The sequence below is a fragment of the Saccostrea cucullata genome, unplaced genomic scaffold, assembly GCF_032062105.1.
Source record: "Saccostrea cucullata isolate Sc308-1 unplaced genomic scaffold, CSIRO_AGI_Scuc_v1 ctg4968, whole genome shotgun sequence".
Taxonomy (NCBI): domain Eukaryota; kingdom Metazoa; phylum Mollusca; class Bivalvia; order Ostreida; family Ostreidae; genus Saccostrea; species Saccostrea cuccullata.
Window position 1 is genome coordinate 1,924 of NW_026932027.1, and position 17,286 is coordinate 19,209.

General features: G+C 31.2%; 1 protein-coding gene and 1 long non-coding RNA gene across 2 annotated transcripts; both read left to right on the forward strand.

The window, feature by feature from the left end:
- The first annotated feature begins 4,842 nt into the window (after positions 1 to 4,842).
- On the forward strand, positions 4,843 to 7,443 carry LOC134234286 (uncharacterized). Its single transcript, XM_062716337.1, has 3 exons — positions 4,843 to 5,023; positions 5,864 to 5,977; positions 7,247 to 7,443. The coding sequence occupies exons 1-3, from the start codon at positions 4,843 to 4,845 to the stop codon at positions 7,441 to 7,443; spliced, it is 492 nt and encodes a 163-aa protein (XP_062572321.1).
- A 72-nt stretch (positions 7,444 to 7,515) lies between these two features.
- On the forward strand, positions 7,516 to 8,844 carry LOC134234287 (uncharacterized). Its single transcript, XR_009985150.1, has 4 exons — positions 7,516 to 8,248; positions 8,459 to 8,480; positions 8,599 to 8,657; positions 8,809 to 8,844. It is a non-coding gene; the product is annotated as an uncharacterized LOC134234287 (long non-coding RNA).
- The last annotated feature ends 8,442 nt before the right edge of the window (positions 8,845 to 17,286 follow it).

The window sequence follows — 17,286 nt, forward strand, 5'->3', positions numbered from 1 at the left end:
GTATTTAAGAAAGTGTGACTCACTTGGAATTTTTAAGAAAAAGCTTAAAACTTTTCTTTTTAAAAAGGCCTATGATTTCTAAATTGTGTATCTAAGACTTTTATCATATTTTGGACACATTTTAAATTTTTATAACCTTTTTAGTACTTTAACGTATATTGGACACTTTAAAAAATTTTTTCATATATTTAACGTATAATTTTCGAATGCGACTGCTGTAAACTTTTAAGTTCTATTTGTTTTACATATATTGCTTGTACAGCGCCTTAGAGTTTAATATATAGGGCGCTTTATAAATGTTTAATAATAATTTAATAATAATAATAATTTGTTAGTTTCGTGTTAATTATTGGTGTATAAATCACACAGACTTGCACTAAGCATATTTTTCATGAAGCGCTAGCGACTACTATGACACACAACTGACAAATGATAAGAAAGGCACACTTGAGCTCTCTCGGCTCCGTGAGCTAAAAAATTGCCAAATGATGACTTCAAACGAGGCTGAATGATTCCCATCTTCAAAAATTGTTGTTGAAGGCAATCTGTATTGAACAGCATATGAAAATCCCCCACCGAAAAAACAGATAAACCACAGTATTTTTAATCAGCAATATTTACATTTGCAAATATCTTTCAGAAATGAACTTAATTATTCGTTCAACTCTGTTTGAATTTCATTTAAGGGTCAGAGGTCATAGCGCGACCGGATTAGAGAGCGATGTGATATTTTGATCAAACAACTTCTAGGTTATTGCGCGTCACTACATAGCAATTCGTTGGCCCGTTCGTGTAATAAATGCAATTTAACTCGAAATGCATCCGTTTCAAATGTAAAATAATATAAATAATAAACAACAATGTTAAAAAGTTCACTGGAAAATGAACTTTTAGTTGGTACGTGATCAAATCTACTGAGAAGCCCTTCGGGCTTCACAGGATTTGACCACGTGACAAACTAAAAGTTCATTTCCCAGAGAACTTTTTAACATTGTTGTTTATTTCTTAAATATACGTATTCATGTTATCCTGAAAATTTTCATAAATTATTTTTATTACCTAACCTAATATATATAATGTAATTAGGCATTTTGAATTATTACCTAACCTACTATATATAAAATGTTATTAGGCATTTTGAACTGTTTCTCGATTTATTTTATGTTTTTGCGTGATCATGAAACAGTCGAACTGTTTACGGGCCACACAATATTCTCTTCTGCGTAAAAAAATTGTGTGAAATATTAGTAAGCTGTTGACTTGAGGAAATTCTATTGTGCCGCTTGGAAGAAGTATGGGAGCATGTATGCAAAGAAAACCATGATTTCTATCCGCTAGCTTTACAGAAATCATTTTATAAGTCCCATGGCATTGATATAATAAATGATCCTCAATTGAAGACGGCAAATGACGATTGTTGATACACATAAACATGATAAAGTCTTTCTCTCCCAAAACAAGTTGGCTCTTGTTAAATATATGAATTTGATTTGGTAAGAGTATAACAAAACAGTTGGGAAACAGTCGATCTGTTGGCACGAGAGTGAAAGCCGTTGCCCGCGGTCTGCCGCGGGCAACAGCTTGCACTCGATCCTGTCCAACAGATCGACTGTTTCCCGAGACCCCAGTCAACAACTGTATACTGTTGCCTGTTTAAAGCGTCATCGTGATATTCAAGCGTTTTGATGATCACGACATCACTATTTACCTGCTATTTGATTAACTGAATTGGAATAAAACACACAGACAATCAATTTATTAAGTAAAAAAACTACCCCAGTTTACTCATTTATCTAATCAATATATGCCACGGAATTAACAAAATTAATTAAGCAATTTAATGCAATACTCTAAATGAATCAAAAGTATTTGAAAGGAACATGGAAACAGTTTCAGCTAAAACATTTAACATATTTTTGCATTTTGTTCCTGTTTACAAGGGTTTTTGTAATGATCATTAAAAATATGTCATGAATTTCAGTTGTGGAGACACAAGACAGATTTAGAGCTCAAAACCTCTGTTATGTAAACAAAACTCGTGTCATGTTTTTATTAAAATAAGTTAAATATACGAACATATGTTTATTCAAATCATATTTTTTCAATAAAGAAGTTAATTCTAGATACGATTAGACAGTTTCTAGTGATTTGATGAATCTCGTTTTGTTACACATGAAAATGATATTTTCTTTATTTAAACAAGAACAAGGCAAGAGCTTTGTTTTCATAAAGAAGAATTTTAAGTTCTGTATCTCCTTTGTAAATCAACAAAGGGTGTTCAAATTTTTGCTGATCATTAGAATTGCCTTAATAAGTTAAGAATTGTAAACATTAAAATTGGTTTTGAAAAAAAATCAGTTAAAACTGTGACCATGTCCCTTTGGATCCAAACATCAAACAGTGCGCTGAAAATAGATAAACAATAAATCGAGAACAATACTGAGTTAATATAAAATGTTGGATTAGAAACATTCAATATCTTTAATTACTCTGATCAATAATTAAATATTAATATATATATATATATTTTTAATTTGGAAAAAGTAAAGTATAACTTCTACTCATGGATTTGGAATAAAATGAAATCAGTCAATATCGATGTCATTGTATTTGTGAAAGATGCTGTTATTTATGAATCAACAGTTGAAAATTTTATATTTTTAATATTTTCTTTTTAGACAATGAAATACGAACCTGGAGATGCCAATTATAGATGTCAGCTTCTCGGATCAAACGAGAGAGGGGTATTTTCTAGGCTGCCAGAAACATATAGAGATTATGTACCTCAAGATGGAAGGGAATACTGGATAGCTGCAATTAAAAAGACAACAGATCCAATCAAATTTAATCGTAAGAGAGAGAGAGAGAGAGAGAGAGAGAGAGAGAGAGAGAGAGAGAGAGAGAGAGAGAGAGAGAGAGAGAGAGATGACAATAATAATTCATACGCATAACATCTGAATGAAATTGTTCATTAACAATGAATTACGATGAAGATAAAAATCATTTATAGTAGAGATTTTGAAAATCTACTTCTAAAGTTAATTAATCAAGTGTAAAGTTAATTAATAAAGTGTAAATTCTTGATTTTAAAATGTTTCAGTAGAAACATTAACTATTAATTGTGATACATACATCTAATTTTAAAAGAAGTTAAAAGGACTGATGAGTATTTTCCAGCTTCTCTTGTATAAAGCAGTAGTCAATATTTGTGTTTCAGAGTATAATTTTTATGATATACATGTCATGCAATCAACGCATTTCAGCTGCTTTCGTTTTCTCTCTCATTTAATCTTTTTTAAAAATCTTTATCATAGGTTGCATAGAAATTACCAATGACACCAAGGAAATAAAAACTTACCTAACTAGCACCACTCAACCAGTGTATGACTGCTACAATTTTTGTAATGGGTCAAGATTTGCTTTGTCAGTGAGTTTTCAAGAAATAATAAAGTTTCTTCTTCTAAAATATATTAAGACCATTCTTTATATACCAAATATTTGATAAAAAAGAAATCAGGAAATTTGTTTTCCCATATTTCTAACAAAACATTGTGATAATCATGATAAAGTTTATGACAGTTTATAATGTACTCCTATGTCAACAAAATGTGTCCACAAATTCACGAACTAAATCCAATGATTTTAATATTTTTTGGCACAATTACTGTATATACTTTCCTTCATTGAAAAAAAAATTATTTCTTTTCTTAAATTAATTTCACTAAATGTAATTAATGAGAGAGAGAGAGAGAGAGAGAGAGAGAGCAAAACACATACCAAGTGATATAATTTGAATGGATATCCATCATGTTAAATTTTCTTACATTTTCAGTATATGCTATGCGTTTGTAACAATTATCTGCGACTAAAATCAAAGATATTAAGTTGTAACACGAAATTATATGAAAATACACAAATGGACTTCTTTAGCGACAGAGGCTTTTTAGAATACCAAACACACCAATTTAGTTATCTACAAGGTAAGAATCAGTAAAGATGCCGTTATCATCCATTCCATTTTAAAATGCAAATATTCTGATTTTCTTTAAGGAGGCTGGGAGTCAACAAATTAATAAAAGATTAACCACCAGATATAACTTAAGTTTTTTAGATATGATATCTTTAGCTGTCAGCTATCATTTGAAAAGAAAAATCAAAGAAAATATCATACATATTAGTTTTAAAATTGTATCATTTTTGTATATCTTTATATGGAGCTCTTCTTCTATAGGAGATAGAAATAGTCTAAAAATGGCCACGACCACCCAGCCTCTTTAACATGCATATAACACTATCTGTGTTCAGTATTTTATCTAAAACAGCTCAAATACAACAGACGATACAACCACTTCTGAATGAGGTGCTCTCTTGTCGATTAATAAGAACAGTTTTTAGTACAGTAATGTTTGACTTGACAAGCATGTGTTTCTCTAGGCAGATTAACATTCACGAACAGAAGTGTAAAACAGATAAATTTGAAAATACATTGGGTAATTTTACATCAAATTTTGAAATTTCATTTGTGGATTTACCTTTAGACTTTTTATGACTGATTTTTGAATGGTTGTTTTCTTCTTATTGATTGATAATTCAGAAACATTTCTGAGAACACCTTTTTTCATTTAGACAAAATTTTATTAACAAATAAAAGTACATGGGATTAGACAGGAGGCATATCCAATTTTAGCCCTCTCCCTGGAGGGATGCTCTGGAAACACTTTATTTTCTTACTTACAATTAAGTATTTCTATATTCAAGATTTGTAAACTATATATTTAGCCTCCCAGTTGATATGAGTAAAAAATAAACGATTCATAAATGAAAATGTTTTGTTTCGTAGGCATGAATGGAATTCAATTAGTTTTACAAAGAGAACGAAGAAATTGGACTAACTCGGTGTTAGCGTGTGATGGTCTTTTGAGGGGCTCTTTTGACGGATTTTATCGCCTGTCAAATCCTCCGTCCAGCTTCACAAGGGCTTGGACGGGAATATCGAGGCGCAGCATACTGCAGTGGAGTACAGGTATGAATGAACATATTTTTTCACCACATATCTACATATAATTTCGATAAAAAAAATGAAGAGGAACATTTGTCATGAAATCGGTCTTAATTTCTTTTAAAGGACTTACAAGTGAATATTTTAAGAAAAGTGAATCCGGTTTGAAAACATCGGATTTAGTGTGCCTTTCTGCCATTAAAATGAACTCCTATGAATGCCTTTTTAAAGAAAAATGTATAAACTTCACTTTCGGAAACACTCAACTGCGAAATATTTCGTAGTTGTTCAGAAAGCAATCACTATTTTTTTTATTCCAGACTAAATTATTTTTTTATATTTTGCAGTTTGATTTGATATATTATTTCCAAATGTCTAATGTTTGTGCATATTATTAAAAGAATCATTCACTACTGTAGTGTTTAAATTCATTATTTAAACACTGAATCTTCTACGCAGTTCCGTTTTATATGCATACATTAAACAATGGAGAAGTATATCTAAAATTAACTAAACTGCATTTGAAAAAAAAAATCTTCGTTTACTCCTCCTAGATAGCAGATCGTACATCAGGAAATTTTCAGGTGTCTGTGTTTCCATGCTCTGTAAACATATTAGATTCTTTTATGTTGATCACTTCTTTTCGTTATCTTCGCCTATTTCAATTGCTTATATCTCCACTTTATTTGGTTTTTAAAGAAGTTAATTTATCTGTATAATATAATTTATCTGATTTGTGTTAAAAGATATCTTTTTAATATTAAAACACAATTAAACCGACACTTTTGTAAAAAAGAAAAATATAATCTGGTATGCTAATGATGTCGTTTCCTTTAAAACACTCATGCTTTATTCTTTTTCTAGGAAACGAAACAGCCCCATTTGAGTGTCTGGCTGTTAGTAAGGAAAATAAATCAGTTGTATATATCCAGTCTAAAAACTGCAGTGATCTGCTGCCTTCACTATGTGAACAGGAAGGTAAAATAAGGTTCATAAACCCTCTACTCACACGTATAAAAGTTGCTTAAACTTTTAAGATTTTATGAAAAAAAAATTAAAAAAATATATTTTTGAAGTAAAATACAAGAAGTTATAGCATACTCGCGTGTGCAAAATTGAACAAAAAAGACATTTCAACTTGACAAATTTATAAAGAAATAATAGACTTTTATGTCATTAAGGGCCATCTCTCTTATCAGGGTATCGATGAACCTTAAACTGCTATCAGAAGCGTTGTATTACAGATGGTTAAGGTGTGATTTTAACGAGAAGAGTCATCTATCGAACACACTTAAAGAGACAATCAAGAGACTACTGCATTTAATAATACTTATATATACAAACTTTTGAGACTTAAATACGAAATGTTAAAAAATCGATCAATAATCAATCAAATTTAGTGCAGAATTATAAAAATCGTGTCCACAGGGCAGAAGTATTGACTGCCGAGTTCCCAAAACTAGTTTAAAAAATTTATATTGGACATTGACCGTTACGTGATGGTGACTGCTTTATTTGAACCTTTAAGTCTTCCAACAATATCAGAAACAAAAACTCTCTTCTCCCCCAAATCTGTTTTATTTGGGTTTTGATTTCATTTCAATATGTATTTTTTTTATTAATTACATTAGACTTTCAAAGTTTGTACCAAGTGCTCAAAGGTACCTCATATTCCCGCAATTTCAAAAAATGTGGCTGATAGTCTTTATTCCATTTAATTTTTTTAATTTCTTATCGCATATCCATGACCACTTTTAAATGTCCCAAACAATTATTTCTGGAGAGAAGAATATCAACAATTTTGCAACACAATGGATAATGTGCCATACAAATCCCTCTGTGATTAAAACTGATTATAAACTGATGATTAAAGTTTACATTTTATGAATTTGATTTTTTCAAACAATATTAAACTGGGGCATACTCTTTTATTGTTCTTTAAGATATGTTTTTGAGACTTCCCCCCATTTTGTTACACCCGTATTACCCGCCTGATAAGAAATATTGACGGGTCCTTTAGGACTTTATTCTTTTTGACAGTAGTTAGTCCTGTTAGTTAAGCATTCTCTGATCCCAATACTGGTTCTGGGATATTTTCTCCCAAATTGCCAAAAATCCCAAATACCATTAAAAAAATCACCTCAACCCTTTTTTTTTTTATCAAAATTAAAAATATTTAAGAAAAACGGTTGTTTTAACATATATTACTGTTATAAATATACATATTAAAGGTTCGCTTTGTTACAGAAATAACAACCCAGAGAGCTAGGTTAAAAACAAAAGCCCAGAGCATGGGGTTTGAAACGATAACCCAGAGAATGGAGGTGATCACATATTCTGGAACACCACCTGAAGAATCCACACAACAGGAGATCAGAAGTTTCGCCGATTACAACCAATGCCATCCTGATGACAATGGCGAGCATTTAAAAAAATATATTTGAGAGTTGCTTAAGCAGTTAAGAGAAGCAAAGAGGAAAATTCTTTCAAGACAGGTCAAGGTCATCAAAGGGAAAAAGTTCGTTCTAACATATTGATACTGGAACATGACAATTGCGTCTATACTGAATATTCAGCCAAAACATATCTGTAGTGCATTATATTTCACAAATCTGATGATACGTGTACAAGGGATAAATGATCAGATGATTTAGTTTCATAGAAATTGTGAAGATATTGACTTTTTTGTCGCCCATGAGGCTCCGAGGTCCCCTATTGCATTATGTGCTTGCTCGAAAAACACGCTTCACTGCGCCAAGACCATAATTGCAAAGAACGAGTTTGAATTTGAAGCACTCTGTCTGCCAATGATGATATTTCAATATTTGTGAAAAATTCTCAAAGTGAACATTAATTAAACAAACATAAAGAATCAAAGCATTTATATAAATACTTTAAATTATACAGCAGTATTTATACTTTAAGTTCAAAAGCAAAATTTCTAAAATTATGAAATGCTGATACATGTATACCCCGACCACCGTTCATTTTGTTTTTTTTTTTTTTTGAATCTCTATTGCAATGTCAATACATTATTCTTGGTTAAAGGTCCTCGCTTTAAAGTTTTTCACTCCCAGCTTTTATGTTTAACATTCCATCTACTTATAATACGATTTTTGGTCACGTAATGATTGTTTAAATTTTTAGGTATTACAATTCTAGCCATTGGAATCACTCTGATCATTATATCCGGGTTATTCTTCTTAGTCAGCTCCGTCATTCTATGGAAAGCCAGGAATATGACAAAGAGTATGTTAAATTACGCGTAGCATGTTATCATGTAATAAACTCTTGGGATTGATAAATGAAAATATTGTATTCAACCATTTGAAGCTCTTTTTTAATATAATGGTTTCATGTTATAAGCTCTGGGTTTCACAATACATTGTAATTTGAATATACAGTACTTTGTGAGGCTCTTTTTTTCATATGATAAAGATTTCTCATAATTTTTTACAGGCGCAAAAAATACAATGATCAGGTAGTGTAGTTTAAAGCCTTTCATTGTGAAATGAATTTTATGTCATAAAATCATTGACTTGAAGAATTTTAACTAAGGTTCTTTTAACTGATGATAAATTAAATTTGTTAATTTATAGGAGCACCTATGACTCGGTAAATATAAATGCGGTAGTGTCGTCCAACTACTCTCCACTTGGTATGAACAATAATAACTAATAGAAAATTCACAAAATATATAAAAAAAAGATGTTTCTACTTAGTGTTTCTTGAAATCAAATATCTCTCTATCAGTTTTTTTTTCAATTCGGGAAATATGAACTTATTGATATTTAACTGATATTTTAAAGAATTTTCAACAACAACAACAACGCCTCATTCGTCGACGAATCAAGGAAATGATGAGTACATGGTGCCTTTTTCATATAAATAAAGACACAGGTGAAATAGGATTTTAAAGAAAATGGTAAAGAAATGGAGAGAGGGAAAGAGAGGGAGAGAGAGTTTAGGAAGACAAAGGGAACACATTTTCCATTTCCATTTCAGGCACTCTGGACGTTTGGATCCTTAAAGTTCCTTCATGTATTAAATATTCGTATGTACCAGTAATTCATAAAGGCATTAACCGCACTTTTGACTACGATATTAGTAGGGTAAAATTACTGAAGAAATTCAACTTTCTTTTGACAAACTACAAGGTTGTTTTAATCCATTTTGTTAATTTCCTTTTATAACTCGATCCTTATCTTGGCTGAGCAACTCATAAAATAATTATTTAGTTGAATAAGTTTGTAAACGAAACTAACTTCAAACTGAAATATCTTTGTGTATCAATTTTTATTTCATACATCATAGTATGGTTAAAAATTCTTTGACGTCTTATTTTCGGTCTTGTAAAAGGTAGATACTTACACCAATGAAATTACAAAAACTGATATTTTTAATGAAGTTTGATTTTCATCATGTTATCATGTCTTTTAGAAAATAATTATTACTTGTTAGTATGATATTATAAATGTAGGAGTGACCTTTGATACCCATATGTATACTATGTATTACTATGTATCCCTTTTCTGCTAGTTTTTGAGATATTTGAGTTCAAAAACAAAAATCCCATGGGGAAACATGAACTTAAAAATACCCCACCAAAAACCCCACAAAAACCCCATGGGGTTTATTTTTCACCCCATGGGGTAAATAACCCCACGAAAATCAATGTAGGTTTTTTAAACCCATATGTTGCTTATTTTGTCATATGGGGTTTTTTCTCCCACGTTTCTTTATCATGGGGTTTTAAATCCCATGTATTGATATATTTACTGTAAGATAATTCCTAAAAACTTGGGTTTTTTTCTTAGACTAATGGATCATTAGTATCTTCTCTGTTTCTCATTTTATAAAAGTTGATAGTTATAACAAATATCTATTATTTTTCAAATTTTCAAGTATTCATTCTTCAAATTTTTGCTTATGTAAAAGAAGATTTATATGAAAACAGGTTTCTAAGGCAGTTGCCTCCCAAAATGAAACATTCATCATAAAACTCTTCACAGATTATTTGATCGATGACCATTAATCTGAATATTTAAAAAAATGAAACAAGAAAATTTAATACCAACACAATAGCAACCAATTCACAGTGTCCAAAGAGGGTCTCTTTCCTTAACTAATGTATATTTATATATGTTAGGTTTATATGATGTCTAGTTTGTGGATTTTTTAAAATCTCCATTCCCCTTGCATTCACCACTAATAAGATTGGATTTATTTAATTCATGTGCAATATATCTACATATTTATCACAAAGTACAACTATTAAAATCTTTTGATTCACCCAAATATTTAAAAATAAAATATTTATGCCTCTTGGATCCACCACTTATCAGTTTAGATCATGACCACACATGACATATAATCTTAATGCTTAAAATCAATCAGCCATATCAAGGATATTAATGACTATGGCATAGTCATTAATATCCTTAATACACCACAAATATTTCTTTAAAAAATGAATATCCACTCCCCATGGATCCACCACTAATAAGTTAAGTTCTTGATCACACATGACATGTAAGATTAAAGTTTGAAATAAATTAGCCATAATCATTATTATCCTTTTACCCACCACAAATATTTAAAAATAATATCCGCTCCCCTTAGATCCACCACTTTTAAATTAAGATCATGTTCACACCTGACATAAAAGCTAAATGTTTGAAATAAATTAGCCATAATCATAAATCATTAATATCCTTTGATCACCCATACCGAAAAAAGTTATATTTATAACTAAAGTATAACTTAGTTATACCTAGCCTGTGAGGTACAAAAAAGTTATAACTAAAATGTAACTTTTTTGGACTTTGTCATTTTCATGTATAACTAAAATGTAACTTTTTGGACTTAGCCATTTTCATGTGTAACTAAAACATAACTTTTCTGGACTTTGTCATTTTCATGTATAACTAAAATGTAACTTTTTGGACTTAGCCATTTTCATGTATAACTAAAACATAACTTTTCTGGACTTTGTCATTTTCATGTATAACTAAAACATAACTTTTCTGAACTTAGCCATTTTCAAGCATTACCAGTATAAATTTACAAGTTTTGGGGGTTATTTAATGGATACTACTTGACACCAACTTTTTTTTTCAAAAATAACATATAAACTAAGTGTTAATTTGAATGAATTTTGATCATGTTCAAAATATTTTTTTTTTCAAACACTGCAGTAGAAAACTTTGTCAATTCCTGAACAATAATATTGTTTACTACCAGTGATCACTTCACATTCATAATACCGGTAAATATGCTGTCCACAGCCATGTCAAGTTCAACAGAAGGGATGTGAATAAAATCTTGTGAATTACATCTATAAATGAGAAACTCTCTCTCTCTCTCTCTCTCTCTCTCTCTCTCTCTCTCTCTGTGGTGTTTGAGGGTGTGTAATAAATATTATTGTCTATTTAAATTGATATTGGTCATGTAAGTTTCAACTAAAGTTGAGAATAATTAATTTCTCTCTCTCTCCTCTCTCTCTCTCTCAGAAAAACGTATTTATTGAGACCCTGATGAGACATAATATTTGTCTTGTAAATTATAATAATGCACTTACATCTGAAGTTGGGAATGAATATATTTCATAATTTGGGGAAATATAAATGTACTGCAAGAGATATAAACAGTATGAAATGTAATCTCATGAAGTCTTCGTGTGCAAAACTGTGTAAATTTCCCTATTGTTTTCTGTGAGACAGGTGTTTGTACTAGGTGACCTTTGTGGCCAACACATCGTAAATAAAAAAGCTTGGGTATTACAAATCTCTGAATGGTACAATTCTACACAGGTTGTTTGAAATCTGCAGAAAAAGCGTAATATGGGTGGCTAAAAAGATAAACAGCAGCATAGAGTATGTGCATGTTCATGTTGAACAGATATTACGATGTTGTGAATAAAGACTGCCACTTATATTAAGATTTAAGCAGATGACTAGTACATGTAGATTTTATTGTTTGCATAATTAAATAACCCAGTTATAATAGTTATTTTCACAAATAAACAAATATTAAATTCAAAATGGCGGCAAATATGGCGGCCGCCGGCCTCCGATGTCCATTTTGTTGATACTAAGATAAATTCAAAATTTTAACACCAACTGGTATTTATATTTTTAATTTAAGGTTGAAATTACACAATTATGTTTATTTGCATTTAAAATAAATTAATAATGAATTATTTATTTATTTTTTTCGATCACGTGACGTTTTTGAGTTCTATGATTGGTCAATAACAGAGCGCGGATTTTTCCATGGACGATTTGAATGTTTGGATGTTGAAAGTGTTGATAGAAAAAAAGGAGATAAAACCAGTTGGTAAGGCGATATTCATGCTAACATTTTATTGATTTTGGTAAAGTAGACTTAGTACCTCTGGAATAACATTCCAAAAAGAAGAAATATTGGGAATGAACACAATTCTAGGCGTGTGAATCTTAGATTTCTTGTTTGTTTTGATTGGTATGTCGAATGACAAAGACTGAAGTATACAAATTGAAAGAATTTGAAACGCATAATATTTTTCAGCATTTAGTATATTAATCAAATATGTTCTTTGTCATATTTATTCCCACAATTGTTTATAGATTCCCTGAACTGTTAAAATATTGTGAAGCCTTATACACATCAGCATGATCATAACATGATCTAGCTGCAATGTTAATTTAAATGCAATGAAATGAGTAATTTAACATTAATTTTCTTTTTTTTTATAAAGCAGAATATTGGTACATGATGTTTCCATAAGCTGAATCTGTCCTGCCCTGGAGTACATGAAATTCTTCACAATATTACTTGTTTAAGGTAAAGTAAATTTTTTTTTCATTTCAAAATTCAATGAATCTTTCAATCTAAAACTGATTCCTGTAAGGATCTTAAATTAGTCTTGTATTTTCCATGTTTTGGATGAATTAATGAATTTGAATTAATTGATATTGTTTTCAATTTGATATGCAAATGAGTGAGGAAAAATACTATCTAAATATCTTTAATCTAAATTTTGAACCTTTACAATTTTTTTCAGAATTGAAGAAAAGGTTAAAATTGCAAGCATATTTCAACGAAAACTTAAACTACCAGTCACACTGCCCACCAGCCAAGACGTCTGACCAGCTAAAATGAGGGACGCTTCCACCATGCCAAGTTCGGCCAGCTCGGCTGACCCAGTGCGGCCTGTCAAGGGATGACCAAGTCCATCAACTAGCTCGGCTGACTACCAGTGCGGCCTGTCATTGAACAACCAAGTCCATCAACTAGATTGGCTTACTACCAGAGCGGCTTTTCAAGGGATGGTCAAGTTTTCAACTAATATTAATTACCAGTGCCGCATGTCAAGAGATGGAGTTCGTCAACTAGCTCGGCTTACTACCGGTGTAACATATATTTTGCAAGATATATTGACCCGGGTTCTATGATTTTTGAACCCGGGTTCACTTTTTCGCTGCGATATATTGAACCCCCTTATAAAATATTGAACCCCTACCTTTTTCATTAAAGAGGTAACTCTTCAATAATATTATGGCCATAATATATGAGTCCCCCTGCCCATTTAATTTTACAGGAAGTGGGGAAAATTTATGGCCATAAAATACAGTCCCCCTGCCCTTTTTAAAAGGAATAATATGAAATTTCCCCTGCCCTAATTTCAGAGGGAGGGGGTTCAAAATCCATGGCCATAAAATGTGACCTCCCTGCCTTTTTAATTGATGTGGAGGGATTCAAAAATTATGGCCATAAATATCAGTCCCACTGCCCTTTTAATTGATGTGGGAGGGGGTTCAAAATATTATGGCCATAAAATATGAGTCCCCCTGCCTTTTTTAATTTTAGAGGGAGGCAAAACATTATGGCCATAAAATATCGAGTCCCCCTGCCCTTTAAATTTAGAGGGACAAAATATTATGGCCATAAATATTGAGTCCCCCTGCCCTTTTAATTGATGTTGAGGGGGTTAAAATATTATGGCCATAATATTTTGAATAAAATTAAATATTAATTTTATGGCCATAATATATTGAACCCCCTCCCTCATAAATTAAATGGATAGGGGGACTTGATATTTTATGGCCATAAATTTTGAACCCCCTCACTCTTAAATTTAAAGGGCAGGGGACCCCCCCCCTCCCTGAAAAATTAAATGGGCAGGGCTTATTTTATGGCCATAATTTTTTGAACCCCCCTCCCTGTAAAATTAAATGTACACTTATTCAATATTTTATGGCCATAATATTTTGAACCCCCTCCCTGTAAAATTAAATGGGAAGGGGGTCGATATTTTATGGCCATAATATTTTGAACCCCTCCCTCATAAATTAAATGGACGGGGGACTCAATATTTTATGGCCATAATATTTTGAACCCCGGGTTCAATATTTTATAGGGGGGTTCAATATTTCGCAGCGATATTTTGAACCCGGGTTCAAAATATCGCGGGGTTCAATATATTATATGACACCGGTACGGCCTGTCAATATAGGGACGGTTAAGACCGTTGACTAACTTGGCCTTCTACCAGTGCGGCTTGTCAAGGGACGTTTAAGTCCGTCAACTAACTTGACCAACTACAGATGTGACCTGTCAAGGGATGGCCAAGTCCGTCAACTATCTTGACCAACTACCAGTGCGGCCTGTCAAACGATGGCCAAGTCCTTCAACTAACTTGGTCTACTACAGTGCGGCCTGTCAAACAATGGCTAAGTCTGTCAGCTAACTTGGTCTACTACCAGTGCGGCCTGTCAAACGATGGCCAAATCAACTAACTTGGTCTACTACCAGTGATGCCTGTCAAACGATGGCTAAGTCTGTCAGCTAAATTAATGCGGCCTGTCAAACGATGGCCAAAGCCTTCAACTAATTCCTACCAGTTAGGCCTGTCAAACGATGGCTAAGTCTGTCAGCTAACTCAGCCAACTTTCAGTGCAGCCTATCTACAAATAATAAAGATAAACAACTGTACACCTGCAAGGATACCTGTGCAAGGAGGGTGGTATGCAGCTAGAAACTGTGACGGAAATCACTGTTTATAGAACCTTTCTTTTTTTTTTAAATACAGCTAGATCAAAAATAAATAGGGTGTTAATATTTAAAAATTAGTGATGTCTGTTTATATAATTAGCAAGAGTAGAATGCAGTTTGCTAGGTAATTTTACAAAGACCCTAATTGCTATATGCTAAAAATGTATTCTTTAAAACCACCAGAGAAATTTCAATCTGTTGTAGATGACATGATGTAAAATAAGGTACACTTGAATTTTTAAAACAATTGCATGTGCATTCATTTAGTTGTATTTGACAATAAACCAAGCTATCTTTATCGTGTTTGTTAGTAAAATTGTTATTGCCTTTAATATGTTTTAAATAATCTTTTTTGTATAAATTTCAAAAATCTTATTTTTTTTTTAAATTTTAATGAGTAGCTTTTTAAAAGCTTATAACTGAGTAAATCCACAACAGGTTAATAGTGTATAATTTCACTGGAACTTTTACGAAAGTTTTTATTAATAGGTATAACTTTTTATAGTTATAACTTTTTGCAGTTATAACTTTTTTTAGGATAACTTTTCTATAACTTTTTCATAACTTTCTTGGGGTATAACTTTTTTGTAACTTTTTCATAACTTTATAATAGGTATAACTTTTTTTAGTTATAACTTTTCCTGGGTATAACTTTTTCCGGGTATAACTTTTTTGTAACTTTTTCATAACTTTTTTTGGGTATAACTTTTTTGTAACTTTTCCACTGTTTATTTGGGTATAACTAAAGTATAACTTTGTAACTATTTTATAACTTTTTGTGTAACTTTTAATAAGTATAACTTTTTGTAGTTATAACTTTTTTATAACTTTTATGTACTTGCTGTATTTATGTTCAATAAAAGGTGAAAAGTTATGAAAAAGTTATAACTTTTTTGTAACTAAGTTATAACTAAATTATACCTCACTTAAAACATGCCATTCCAAACTCCGATAACTTAGTTATAACTTTTTTGTAACTTTTTTTAGTTACAAAAGTTATAATGCTATAACTTTTTTCGGTATGGGCATTCACAAATATTTAAAAAAGGATTACATATCCACCCCCTTGGATCCACCACTTATGAGTTTTGATCTTGATCACACATGACATACAAGTTTAATGTTTGAAATCAATTAGCCGGAATCAGTAATGTCCTTATACCCATCACAAATATTTAAAAATAATATCCACTTGCCTTGGATCAACCACTTTAAAATTAAGATCACGAGCTAAATGTTTGAAATAAATTAGACATGATCACAATTCATTAATAACCTTTGATCAAACACAAATACTTAAAAAAGATAAATATCCACTCCCCTTGGATCCACCACTTATAAGTTTAGATCTTGATCACACATGACATATAAGCTATATGTTTGAAATCAATTAACCATAATCATTATTATCCTTTGACCTATTACAAATATCTATCTACTCCCTTTACATCCATCACATCTCTTATGGCTATCAAAACAATTAATATCCACTTGCCTTGGATCCACCACTTCTTAGTTAAGATCATGATCACACACAGAAATAATAGCTAAACGTTGAAATAAATTTGCAAAAATCATTAGAATCCTTTGATCCACCACATGTATTTAAATATCAACTCCCTTGCATTCTCACCGCTCATAAATTTAGACTATAATACATGACTTATAAGCTAAATGTTTGAAATCAATTAGCCATAATCATAATTAAAAAAGATGAGACAAATATCTCATGTCGCTTTGTCTTAGGTAAATGAGAAAAGCAATAAACGAACGAAAATATTACAACACCAATATTCCCTTAGATCCACCATCATGTCTTTAGATATTGATCACCAATCTGATTTATTCTTCTTTTTTTATCATTAGGTTAGGTATCTTTATTATTTTTATGAATGAATGAATATTATGAAAAATGAAATTAATTGCATCTCTATGCTACTCTGTCTGAATAAAAAAAGCTGAAATAACCACTTAATATCAGCCAAAAAAGCAGGTACAATGAATATGATTAAATAAGACAACATATACATTGTATACATGTACTACGCCTTTACAGTATCTTATTTACTACTAGTAATTTTTTTAAGTTTATACCTGTCATCAACCAGCTCGACTGTTAAATCTACATTGGATAACGAATCAATTTAGGCTTTACATAGATCATGTACATTACAATTATTAGTAATATATAATTGGAATTCCTCGAAAATTCTTTGTTTTCTAATTAGAAAAAAAGAAGTTCTGAAATTATT

Excerpts from the sequence above, each read along its gene's own strand:
- LOC134234286 (XM_062716337.1), top strand. The coding sequence starts at position 4,843 with ATGAATGGAATTCAATTAGTTTTACAAAGAGAACGAAGAAATTGGACT. Across the intron at positions 5,024-5,863 it reads CATACTGCAGTGGAGTACAG|GAAACGAAACAGCCCCATTT; the intron begins GTATGAATGAAC and ends TTCTTTTTCTAG. Across the intron at positions 5,978-7,246 it reads TTCACTATGTGAACAGGAAG|AAATAACAACCCAGAGAGCT; the intron begins GTAAAATAAGGT and ends GCTTTGTTACAG.